Source organism: Anguilla anguilla, chromosome 5 (genome assembly GCF_013347855.1).
Source record: "Anguilla anguilla isolate fAngAng1 chromosome 5, fAngAng1.pri, whole genome shotgun sequence".
Lineage (NCBI taxonomy): Eukaryota > Metazoa > Chordata > Actinopteri > Anguilliformes > Anguillidae > Anguilla > Anguilla anguilla.
In genome coordinates, this window is record NC_049205.1 from 44,278,597 (window position 1) to 44,291,341 (window position 12,745).

General features: G+C 42.5%; 1 protein-coding gene across 5 annotated transcripts; it reads left to right on the forward strand.

Moving 5' to 3' along the window:
- The first annotated feature begins 174 nt into the window (after positions 1–174).
- On the forward strand, positions 175–12,663 carry atg13 (ATG13 autophagy related 13 homolog (S. cerevisiae)). Of its 5 annotated transcripts, none has more exons than XM_035418006.1 (18): positions 175–571; positions 1,090–1,170; positions 1,296–1,376; positions 1,600–1,719; positions 1,884–1,930; positions 2,200–2,340; positions 2,749–2,789; positions 3,023–3,119; positions 3,770–3,868; positions 4,133–4,226; positions 4,831–4,929; positions 5,609–5,701; positions 6,039–6,178; positions 6,672–6,792; positions 7,033–7,110; positions 7,624–7,737; positions 9,588–9,716; positions 10,423–12,663. In XM_035418006.1, the coding sequence occupies exons 2-18, from the start codon at positions 1,102–1,104 to the stop codon at positions 10,498–10,500; spliced, it is 1,641 nt and encodes a 546-aa protein (XP_035273897.1). In that variant the 5' UTR covers positions 175–571; positions 1,090–1,101; the 3' UTR covers positions 10,501–12,663. The 5 variants fall into 5 exon arrangements, with proteins under 5 accessions (XP_035273897.1, XP_035273895.1, XP_035273898.1 ...); XM_035418004.1 differs by lacking the exon at positions 175–571 and adding an exon at positions 789–982; XM_035418007.1 differs by lacking the exons at positions 175–571; positions 5,609–5,701 and adding an exon at positions 809–982.
- The last annotated feature ends 82 nt before the right edge of the window (positions 12,664–12,745 follow it).

The following is a 12,745-nucleotide window of genomic DNA, read 5'->3' on the forward strand; positions in this document are numbered from 1 at the left end:
AGGAACATATTTTATTTTATTCCCCAGTAATACAAACAGTTTTGTGAGTTAGCGATGTGATTTTACCTGACTAGCTGCTGGTTAACTTTAGAGTTACTAGGCCTGTGGTATTTTTGTTTATACGAATCACATGGTGACGTGTTGGCAACTTCGTCACGGGACTAGCACTTTCAAGATTTCTAAAATGCGTGTTCAAATTGGAATACACACGCATAAATTTACTACATGCTCTTTTACGATAAATAATATAATCGTAATATATATATCCATGTAATTACTATGATTTATTTAAAACGGGTGATTTTTACATTTAACGAAAGCGGCGAACGTAAACGAAAGCTTCAAAATACACGTACGTAGATAGTCTGTCGTATTGACCTAGCTGGCTAATGAAAATAAACAAAAAATGGGGCAGTTGTCATACTCAGATTTGCTGGTCGCTTGATTTTTATTAAACTTAATCTCTCAATTCCATGTCACCTGGACGCATTAAACGTCGTATTGGTTTTTTAAATTCACCAGACGAAGCATCCCTAAAATACGACGGCGAAATCTGAATTTGTAATGAGCTGTAAGTACCTGCACGTAGCTGGCTAACAGCTAGTTGGTTTATGTTAGCTGTCTGGCTAACTAGCTGGCGATTTTAAGCTTGAAGTACTATTTTAATAGCTAACTAGCTCACTGTTTCAACTATATTAACTGTTTTCATATGCTATATTGCTGGCTTTATTTTTATAATGTTGACGTTTTAAATCAGCCAGCTAAGCTATGTACGCAGCTATTTATGAGTCTGCTATATTTAATGCTGTGCCGTTAGTCTAACTAGCAAGTTAGTGACAACATTTCGCTAATGTCAAGGAAGTGTAGCTAAGCTATCGAAATCGGCGGCTGATTCATGGTTTCAGTCGTGTAAGGACGCTGAAGGCTATGTTGGTTCGGTACTGTAGTCTGTGTAAAACATGCCAGCTAGCTAAATGGAATGGTAAAGTAAACAGCAGCATGTGTGTAACAGAAACATACATCAGCTTAAATATTTATTGCACTGTGCATGTTCTCCAGTTTGACCTGAATGTATTGACATTCTCACAGGCACCTTCCAATATGGAGAGTGATCTCAGCCCGCAGGACAAGAAAGACTTGGACAAATTTATTAAGTTCTTCGCGTTGAAGGTATTGGATACTCTTGTTTGTCGTGTACAATATACGTATTTATTCTCCCAAATTATGACAGCTTTGCTGTAATAGGATAAACTGCATCAAAGGTTCAATTCCCCAAAGTGTTTATTTTCTTGTAGACTGTACAGGTGATTGTTCAGGCTCGCCTCGGAGAGAAGATCTGTACTCGCTCCTCATCTTCGCCCACGGGCTCGGACTGGGTAGGCCCCTCTGATCAGTTCAAAGGAACTACTTAGCTGCCGGTCCATACATGGCACCTTTCTCAACATATTATAATCTTTATGTATGCTTTGTCTTGTATGGATGCACATCATGGCATAGTCAAAATTAGATCATAGTAAATATTTTATTATGTTTTAAACTGTGTGGGAATTGATAAATGCACACATTTGGTTGTGACCTGATTTCCATGTATTTCCTCAGTTCAATCTTGCAATAAAAGATATACCTGAGGTGACACATGAAGCTAAGAAGGCATTGGCTGGGCAGCTGCCTGGCATTGGCAGGTCGATGTGCGTGGAAATCTCCCTTAAAACATCAGAGGTAAGAGCATGCCAATAGTCTAGGCACTCAACAGAGCAGATGATCACAATTGGCCTGATGCCCTGCTAAACTAACATAAAAATAATTTAGTGCCACTATTGCGATCAGAAAAGAAAAATCTAGATAGTTACAACCTTTTACCTCTTGCTTTTGTCATTGTACAGGGGGATTCAATGGAATTGGAGACTTGGTGTTTGGAGATGAACGAGAAGTAAGATATCTTTTGATTGCCTGTTCTTCTCATACCATACAGCAATATATTAAAAGCAGGCCATGTGCAGTTACGACAGAACCAATTATTTGGTACAGCTAGCATGGAATCATTTATTATATAGATATATATATATTTCATCTACCATGAGAGAGAACTTATTTTTGCTATAAAGTTGTATGCATTATGCATTAAACATATATACATTAGAATTGAATTGATCCTGGTATTAACTGAGGACCATTAACATGTGGCTTGTTGTATTCTAGGTGTGACAAAGATATCAAAGTCTCCTACACCGTTTACAACAGACTGTCCTTATTGCTCAAATCACTGCTAGCCATCACAAGAGTGACCCCAGCCTACAAATTGTCACGAAAGCAAGGCCATGACTATGTCATACTGTACAGGTATATTCACATTTTCTGAAGTAGATATCTGGAAGATGCACCACCTAATGACTGAGGTGCAGGCTAAAAATAATGTCATTTAGGACATTGTAATGCTTAGAAATTTGTCTTTATTGATGATAAAACGAGATTGTTTTGGTAGAAACGGTGCCTTTGCCATAGTGAGATACTGCTTTCCGAAGCAAAGAGTGCTTGAAAGTAAGTTAGCAGTAATACGATGTACTGTATTTACAAGGCTCGTTTATGATCAAAACCTTTATGGCAAACCTTTAAAATCCATGCACAATGCATTGGTTTGCAACAACTGCTTATTACCACGCACATGTTTGGACAGGTGTTCCTATTATGAAGTAAGAGCATTGTTTACTCATATGTATTCAGTCCCCTCTGATCTTTCTTCTCCTTCAGGATATATTTTGGGGAAGTTCAGCTTGCAGGACTTGGAGAGGGTATGTTCTTCATCTGTCACAGCATATGGTTGATTTGGCTACATTTTACAGCAGGACTTATACCTTTCATTACAGATTGCTGTAGAGCTGTAAACTGTCAGTTCTTGTTCATTCTAAACTACTTCTGTGGAATAACCTGCACTCAATCACCTTTCAAATGGAAAAGTATGTACAGTAAGCCTACTAGTATATGAGAAATGAACTGTGATGTCTTGACTGAAATGCTTCTCTAGGTTTCCAGACCGTGCGCGTGGGTGTAGTGGGAACTCCCATCGGCACCATAACTCTCTCCTGCGCTTACAGAACTAACCTGGCCTTCATGTCCACCAGGTAAGGACATCAGTGTTTATGGACCGTATTGACCTTAGTGAATGCACAGCTTAGATTTTTGCTACTGAATTGCGTAGCCAGCATCTTTTCCATGGGTACAAGCTGAATTTGTGTTCATTGTTTTTTATTTCACATCAGTGTTGTGTGAAACCATTTGTCTTCAAAATTGAATTCTCAGCAACATCAAAACCATTATTTATTGCTGTTTAGTGAACCCGGCATTATGATTTAATCGCAAGAGGGTTTTACCCGGGTTTATTTGTTTTTGAGTTGTGGAACAAAGGGATGGATGAGAACCTCCAATACGTGCAAAACCCTTCCCAAAAATGCTTGAGCTTATTCAGTGGTTCAGCACTATGGAGTATAGAACCTACAACGCTATGATCTGGACCACCGTGTGCTCATTCCTTACTGGCTGCTCCCAGCATGCTTTTGGGTTTAGTACTGCAGCTACATTCCCCCCATAGTAGCTTACTATAGTCCAGGTGAAGCACTGAATTCGATTAAAGGCTGAGGTGGTGCAAACGCTCTTTAGGTTACACCAAAGTCACATGATTTACGGCCAATGCCATTTTGTCCTCCCTCTGATCCCATGGTTTCTGATCCGGTGGCCTAACCCTCTGTCGGCTCTTTGCCGTTGTTCTCCGCAGGCAGTTTGAGAGGACGGCCCCCATAATGGGCATCATCATCGATCACTTTGTGGAGCGTCCCTTTGCCAATGTAGGACACATGCACCCGTGCAACTATAGGTGAGAGGATTTGCTGTTGTTCAGGCGTGATATGGCTATACAAATAAAAGTGAAAAATTAGGGGCCTAATTAGTATGCTAAATAATCAGTACTTCTCTGAGGTAAATTAAGGGTTGTTGAGAGACCTTTCTTGAGTTACTTCAGGCTAGGACTGGGTGACATGGCCTGAAACCAGATCTGTCCACAAAATGCTAATGGATGTCTGAGCAAGTTTTTGTGAGCATGCCTCTGGTGTGACCGAAATGGTCTCTAATCTTGTCCCAGGACGGCAGGCGAGGATGATGGAGTGACGTATGCTGGGGTGGAGGACTCCCAAGAAGTGTGCACCACCTCTTTCTCCACCTCACCCCCTTCACAGGTAAGTCTCATTGCTAGGTGAAGCCATCTCAGTTGTTGTGTGTACTGATGCTAATAAGCCTATGCTGTGATTATAGTGACCATATAGTCATTGTAGTGCATGCGTGGGGTTTTAAGGTAAAATAATTTTGACACACACATATTTTTGTCTGCAAGGTCAACCTCTGTGTAACTGTTAATCAAATGGGCTACCCTTTGATTGTCTTTTTTTCCATTCATTCTCCTCTGAGGCAGTGGTTCCCATTGGCTGATCCAGTTAGCCAATGACACTGATTCAGTGGTTCGGAGTCACCTGCCCACAGAACATTGGATTCTGGGATTTTAACACAAGATTAGCCATTTCAGTCAAATTTAGTAGCTGTTCAGAGTAATCGTGTTTCAACTCCATCTGGTGCTTCTGTATGGTTTTCAAATTGAGTTTCCCTTCATTTTGAAAAAAAAATCAGTTTAAAGTGAGAGCGAGGACAGACTGTTGTCCAGGTAGGATTAACCAACCATAATGCACCAGTTTTTATATTTTCATAAGTGGTGTTTGGTTTTTTTTTTTTTCCCTCTCTTTTGCACCCTCTCTCTTTCTCTCTCTTTATGTCCGTCTCTGTGTGTAGTTTGTGTTCACTGTTGGTAAAAAAAATTTTAAGAGCCCTAAACCTGCAGTGATGGACACTCTCAAGGTCCCAACCATGGGCCTGGCCTGTTCGCACCAAGTGAGTTTCTCATGTGGGAGGACTGGTTTAAAACCACATTCGCTCTGATGCTGCTCCTGCCTGTTCTGGCCTAGCAGAAAGAAATAGGTCTCCAAATAACACTTATATCCATGTAAAATGATTTTTAAAAAATATTAACCATTTACATTTAATTGAACTTGGATTGCTTGGGTTTTCATATTATATGCGCTTTAGAAGAGAGCCCTCCCTTTAACCCACTGGCAGCTGGTAGAGTCCCAGCCTGACCCCATGGCCGCATTTGTTTGTTGTTCCTGCCTTACTAAACGAATGAACTCCCTGATGGTTGGCTTTGATTGGTTTATTAAGGCCAAGGTAAGTAACGCCCACGAAGGCCTGTAGGCTGCTCGCCTCACTCAGCCTCTGCATCCTCTGCGCTTTAACCCTGCAGTTACTTCAGGCTGCGCGGCCTCTCTCTCTCTCTCTCTCTCTCTCTTTCTCTCCCTCATTCTCTCTTTCTCTCACTGTTTCTCTCTCTCTTTCTCTGTCTCTCCCTCTTTTTCTCTCTCATTCTCTCTCTGTCACTCTCGCTTTTTCTTTATTTCCCTGTCTCTGTCTTTCTCTCACGCTCTCGCACTCGCTTTCTCGCTCTCTTTCTCCTGATCGGTGTTTTCGCCCTTGTCTTTCCTGTCTTTTTTTCCCTTCGCTGTCGTTCTCTCAGCTCTACAGCTCTCGTCTTTCCTATCAGCCCCCTGCGCTCGGAGTGGCCGATCTCTGCTACCCAGCTGTCTTTAACACTGCCCACCCGCACCAGGTAATCTGTTCCCACCCCAGAGGTCCCCACAACAGGTGTCGCCACCCGCATTTCTTTACGGTCATGCTACTTATGTCTGTTTTTGTATGCGCAATATGCACTTGGTGAATCCCACGTAGTTATTGAATATAATCCCTCCCATCCCCCGAGTCCAAACTATGTTTTGTCATGTCTGTCACATTATGTTCTTCCAAAAGAGTCTTCTTGCTTTGGTGGACGATGATCAGGTGTGCCCATGTTCCGTAGGCCAATCAAACGCCTGACAGTTTGTCAGTTGCGGTGCAGTGAACTGAGTGACAGCCGCAGACGTGACGGTGTGCCGTTGTGTCGTCTCCAGATGGTGATCCCAGGGAAGGAGGGCGGTGTGCCACAGATGCCCGTGCAGCCGTGCCACGGTGCCCAGGCGGAGCACGGACGGGTGCCCTCGTGCCCCCCTGCAGACGCCGCCCACCACAACCCTGCCACACCCTCCAGCGGGTGGGTGCCCTCCCCTCTCCGAGCTGCTGAGAGATTGGCCTTTAGTTACAACCCAATCCTATGTTCTTTCAATTAATGATTTAATCAGTTAAATAATACATATAACTTATATTAATACATACACACACATTTCATTCATTCATTCATTCATTCATTCATTCCTTAGAGGCCAAAAACTCAAAACATAAGCCTCACTATATTATAGGTAGTCTTTATTTGGCTTAAACTGCAGTAGGAGGTTCTGTCTCCACATTTGGAACCATTCTAGAGTGTTTTGAGTGTTATCTGAGTAAGTAAATGTAGGATAAGTTCACTGGAATTGGCCACATCATGAGGTCTTGTGTTTGTGGCCTGGCTGTTTTGGCCTTATTTGGTCTGATGCTACCATGTAAGAGCTTCAAGGATGAACAGAGTCGTCAAGTCTGGAAATGTGGGACTTTGGTAAACCAGTAAAGTTATTGACATACTTAAGATTCATCCTGTTTTTGCACAGCTGCGATGACACAGACACCTTGTCCAGGAGCAGCGAGGTGAAAAGCGTGTCCCCATCCAACGCGTTAGAGGCCACCTTCACTAGGAAAGTGGGCGCCTTTGTCAACAAGCCCACCACACAGGTAAGAATACAGATGGCGCCTTCCCATCCACCCCTGCCAGCAAAGGCGCCATTGCTGAGCTCGCTTTGACCGAGCAACAGCTAGACAACACTAGTTTACGCACGTTCGACAGGCGTGACCGCTTCACTGCGGTCAAGCTGGTTCCTGAAGCAATCCAGGGATCCGATTGGAAGACCTGAGTGTGATGTGGATTCGTGTTAGTAGTGGTCAAACAGTGAAAAGTCTTTGTGTTTGACACAGGTGACCATGGCCAGTCAGGAGCTGCCTTTTGCTGCGTTTGCTCCGAAGGCTTTTGACTTAGAGGAGAACGACCCGATGGTGAGTCATCCGTACAAAGGGACGTGCAGTTATTTGAGGGTGCTTCTTCATCTTGATTAATGTTCTAATTAATTTGAATACGGTTCATTCAGTGTGGCGATGCTGCTGTCATGCATCACTGTCTAGCTGTCCGTGAGTTTGTGCCCTCAACTCTTGACTGAAGAACCTTAGTTCAGTATATTTTATAACATACCTAGGGGTGGGCAATATGGACAAAAAACATTGTATCGCTGATTTTTCAGATGTTTGGGTGATTACACAATGCATATTAATAAATAAAAATTATTATGCTAACATACCGTAATTTATAAATACATTTAAAAAAAATGTTTTGCTATAAGTTTGACATCTTTCAGTTTCATTAAATATAGTGAGAAGTTCTTAGTTGGGATAAGTACTAGTACTATATTCTTGAGATATTTCTTCATAAATCAGAAGCATTGGGGCGTGTGATTTTTACTGATGATGATGATGATGAAGGTTAAATTGTGGGCCCCTCCTACTCCCACCCAGGTGCAGCCCCCGGAGTCCCCCACCACCGCCTCCCCCTTGCAGGGCAGCCTGCACTCGCAGGACTCCAGCGACAGCGGCGGGCAGACGCAGGACGACTTCGTCATGGTCGACTTCGTACGTTACCCGCCCCCGCCCCCTCCGTGCCCTGCGCTATGCACAGGGCAGCGTTTGAGCGGAGGCTCCCACGTGTGCTCAAAACGGTGAAAGCAAAGATAAACACACCATCACATTACTCTAGCGTTCCCAAGTGATTTATTGCACTCTCGGGGAATAATGTGATAAATCGGGATTGGATCAGGAGGAAGCAATGTTCAATTATCTAAGGTAGGTTACAGTACAAGCTGTTATCGGGCTGGAAAGGGCGTTGCGGCATGATGAACTGTCACACTGCGTGACCTGTGGTGACCTTTTCAGATTCATTCTAGGTCTGAAGTATATTTAAGAATTTGTGTCACATTAGTGATAGAAAAAAATTTGCTGAAATGTCCATGGTCGCTGTATTAAACCTATAGTTATCACTCTATTGTGTCAACCCCAAAACAGGCTAGTTTATGGTGGTAATCTTTCGTTTTTAAATGAGTTGACAAATGGTGAATTATATAAATCCTTATTTCAGCCAAAAGCAAATGATTATGACAAATCAATGTACCACTGCCAAGGACTGATGTAGCAAAAGCGGCTAAAGTCCAAAAAAAAAACATATCATTCAAGGGAAATTGTTGCCTTTGAAATGGCACACACAAAGGAACAATGGATTTCCACATTTGAAATAAGTGCTTTGAAGCAGAGAATGAACAGCAAAATGTCTGGGAGCTAGTGTACTGAGAACACCGTCATAAATGGCTTAGGAGCTTATAATGTAGCATTAGTCATATTTGATATGCGCTCAAGTTTTTTTTTTCTTAAAGCAATATTGCAAAGGCTCAAAAAATAAACTAGCCTTTGCAATACTGTTTTAGATAAAAGGTGTAAACTTTGTTTAACTTCATTTTCTAAATCACGTTTGTAAAGTAACTTAAATCTTCAAATGAAATCAAGTAAGTTTTATTTGTGTAGCACTTTTTACAGAAATTATTTACAGAGAAGCAGAAAAAGAGCAAACACAGGGGGTGAACCCCCAAATAGCAAGCGCACGAGGTAAAAACAAATAAAAAAAACTCCCAGTGGGGAAAAAAACCCTCGATGGGAAGACATCTTGCGAGGAAAATGTTGAAAAATCTAAAGGAATCCGCCTATAGAGGTGGAGCCCATCCTCAGCTGGCCAGCCTGGTGTAAAGTAGCGGTAAATCTAATTTTATTGTATAAATCTTAAGTATAGGTAAGAATATAACACCAAGACCAGGAAGCCAAATGAAACCTTAGTGCTACATATCCCCTTCCAGTTGATCTACACACATTGCCATGCTGTTTCAGTCACAGCTTGAGGACACCTGTATACACAGGCTCCAGCCAAAGATTAAAAAGGGTAGTTCCTGAATGCTGATTGGCTGAGACCATGTTCCACAGTGATTTCTAAATTTGGCACAGTAACAGTTATTCAGGCAACCTGTTTGTAAACAGTATCACTCTGTGTACAAACCATTACTTACAATAATATTACAAAATAAGTAATACTGTCTCATCAATGAATTGTTGTAACCGTTTTATAAAAGCAAATGGCACTTGAGGCCGAACTGTATTGTGAATACAGTCACGGTTACAGGAGATTGCCGGCACTCTGTTTCGCGACCCTTGTAGCCATGACTATTCATGATACAGCACTGCCTCTCATGCCGTGTTGCTTAAGTATATACTTGCCTATCTGCGCTGGTTGAGCGGTGTGCCTTCTCACCATGGAAACGTTGCCGTTACCGTCCCCAGCCCTGCTAATGCGAGGTTGTCATTGGCGTCCCCGGCCCCGCTGGCACGAGGTCTCTGTTCGGCGGTGCGTGACTGTGACCATGCCTGGCTTCGTCTCATTTCAGAAGCCTGCTTTTTCCAAGGACGACCTGCTTCCCATGGACCTGGGAACGTTCTACAGAGAGTTCCAGAACCCCCCGCAGCTGGCCAGTCTCTCCATTGACGTCAGCGCCCAGTCCATGGCTGAGGACCTGGTGAGAGGAATAGCAAGGGGGGGGAACAGACTCATTTAGAACCTTTTCACAGATGAAGTGGAACACACTGTATTCTTGCATCATAGCCGTGAGCCTGTACCCGAATCAGGCCGAAGGAATTTACACAGTAATTGACCAGAGCCAGCAGGTGGCTAACCCCCTGTTACTGACTAGAAGTAGGTGCAGATATGGATCCTTTGTAAAATATCACAGCCAGGAATATGTTTTCAGTGCTTTCTCCCAGCTCAGAAGCACAGTCCCGGCACAGTAAATAAATGTTCTCTGTCCCCAGCTGTGCGAACCCGCACGCTGTCGCCACCACTCGCCGTGCTCGTTATCTTGCAGTCCCTCCAAATAAAAAAACAAAGGCCCAAGCATAATAATGTAATTTCTCCCAGCACGAGCGAGGGAGCACCAGCAAACATTCAGTGAGGAATCTGACAACATAATACCCTGTGGTTTTGGGCAGTAACTGAGAAAGTTCCGTTCTAAATATGCCACTGGGTTTGGAGGAACCTGAGCAGTAGGTGGGAGTGCAATAGTTTAAACACTGACCGCCATATTGGGTTGCATTTTAATGGCAGACTTAAAGCTCCAGTGGATTAGCGGGAATCATGCTATGTGTAAATCATGCTGTACTTTTGAAGGTAATGATCTATCTCAATTCATGTTTATTTATTGTACAAATGCCATGTTTTTACACCAGGACTCGCTACCTGAGAAACTGGCCTTGTACGAGAAGAACATTGACGAGTTCGACGCCTTCGTTGACACCTTGCAGTAGGACCGTACAGGTCAACCGGCCCCAACTCCGTCATCTCACTTAACGCCAAAAGAACTCCTTCATCCATCCCCTGGAGTATACTTCTCTTCTTTATATTACTTTTTTTGAAAGATAAGGCCATGTGGGACTATGTTTTTAAACCTCAAAGGAATAAGTGAATTGAAAAATGATCTCATTAACTTATACCCAGCACTTTGAATCAGCTGACATAATTGAATTGTTTCTTCGTTTGAACTCCTTTCTGATTTTAAGCGTCGTGACTCGCATATGGTCCTTGTTCTTTACACACCCGAAGAGTTGCGAAGGCCCTGCTGTGCACCGTAGATACTGTAGAGGCTTCTGACGTTGTACAGGCAGCGTTTCTGTCATAAGTCCCAATGTAAATACCAGCCTCTCCTTTCTGTATTGTTATTTAACTGAACCAAGGCAAGAGAAACTCGTTTTATCATCATTTGAAGAATGTCAGTTATCTCTGCTAGCTTGTGACACTGAAAATGTCCTTCGTATCAGTGATAGAGACAGGCACAGTCATGTATAGACATAAGAGAAGACAAGTAGACGCACAATTAACTGTGGGGTGGACAGAGGCAAACGGGTCATATTTTCATGTTTATTCCATAATTGAGACTGAGCATAAATTGCTAGGGGCTTCAAATTAGAAAGGAAACAGGCCAAGTAGTGAAGTGCTTCTTTTTAAAAGCAGCAACATGACCTTTCGTGTTGACTTACTCTTCTTTCCACACCAGAGATATTAGTTTAGGGGCACAGTCACAGTCAATCAAGAGGACGAGAATATGCACTACTGTACAGTCGCGTCTGAATCATTGTGTTTGATCATAATATGATGCTACAGATCTTCGCCTCATTGCAGCAGCTCTTTAGCCTTAGAGTGTTCGTATCCTGCACTTGCCTCATCAGTGTCAAACACCTATAACTGTTTCCATTGCTACCACAGGCTTTGTTTATAAGGCATGGCTGTGTTGTATAATAAACCTGAATTTTATGTTAAAAATTAGTAGTTTTTTTTTAAACTAGCCAAAACGGTGTGACATTGGTAGACCAGCAGTTTGTAATATGCAAAAAGGGCATTTGACTACACACTTTTTTTGTCACGTAATCTCCGGTATCCCATTTCCAGCAGCTTTGTAAATAAAGTTTATTATTTTTATTTAAGAACCAGGCAGAACCATAAAGTTCTGGCTTTATGGTTCTTGCTGGCTTTCACTTCTAGTGAACTAAGCCAGAACTGTGGAGTCTCTCCCCTGCTGCTCATACTAGTAAACTGTGACCAAGGCTGTGGGCGAAGCAGTGTACCCACCTCCAGGCACAGCCAATCAGATGAAAGATGGAGGCGTCTATTTAAAAACATGATGGACAGCCTTTCATAAAAATGACAGTCTGAGAGCTGTGTTTTGGAGATATACGTGCTCCTAGATTGATATGGAGTGTTTTGAGCATGCAATCTTTGATTTAACCAATGGCTGAGATGTGTGCCGGTATCTTATTAAAATCTTAAATGTTATTTGAAAGTTCACTCGCTGTAGGCATAAACTCCTCCACTGCCTGATTTATGAAGTCTTCATTCCAGTGCTGTGCAGTCTTAAAAGATTAAAAACATAGCTTCTTGGTCAGAATCGCAAGAGCACTTTTGTGTAAACAGGCAGACTTTTTAAACTGCCACAGTGGGGGTTAGATGAGAGTGGTCGATAAAGCACAATGGATCATTGTGACCTTTCTGGCAAGCGGCAGTTGGGATTCTGATTTAAGCAAGCTATGAGCACATTATTTTTGCCAGCAAACACCAGGACAGACCGTCGATACAAGGCCTCACACCTCAATAGATTTGAAGTGCAGACATGCATAATGTGTATACAGTACTTCTGTGCTGTCTGGGCTGATAAACCCTGCCATCTTGCAGAAATGTATAGAAATTTTCAAGTTCTGGAAATGTGATACCTTTCGGTCTTCTCTGATTGTGAAATGTGAAAGGAAAAGCAGAAGAATAGAAAAACCCACTAGGTTTTTATGGTTTACGTTCATCTCCCGTGTTCCAGTTTTCTTCCAGCAGGGTAACATGGCTACTGCTGTGCAATATTGCCAATCCAACATTTTTCTTTAATCACTACAAGTAAAAATTCAAACCAAAATAAATTTTGCTGTTAACTGGATTTTCCTTCATTATGGCTGAGCATCAGTGTCCTGAAGGGAAGAGTGGATAACGTGCAAACAGAAAATCCTATGCATT

What these genes read in the sequence shown, in the direction of transcription:
- atg13 (XM_035418004.1), top strand. An exon ending in CCACCTCACCCCCTTCACAG is followed by an intron (nt 4,227 to 4,830) that starts GTAAGTCTCATT and finishes CTCTGTGTGTAG; the next exon opens with TTTGTGTTCACTGTTGGTAA. An exon ending in AGTCCATGGCTGAGGACCTG is followed by an intron (nt 9,717 to 10,422) that starts GTGAGAGGAATA and finishes TTTTTACACCAG; the next exon opens with GACTCGCTACCTGAGAAACT.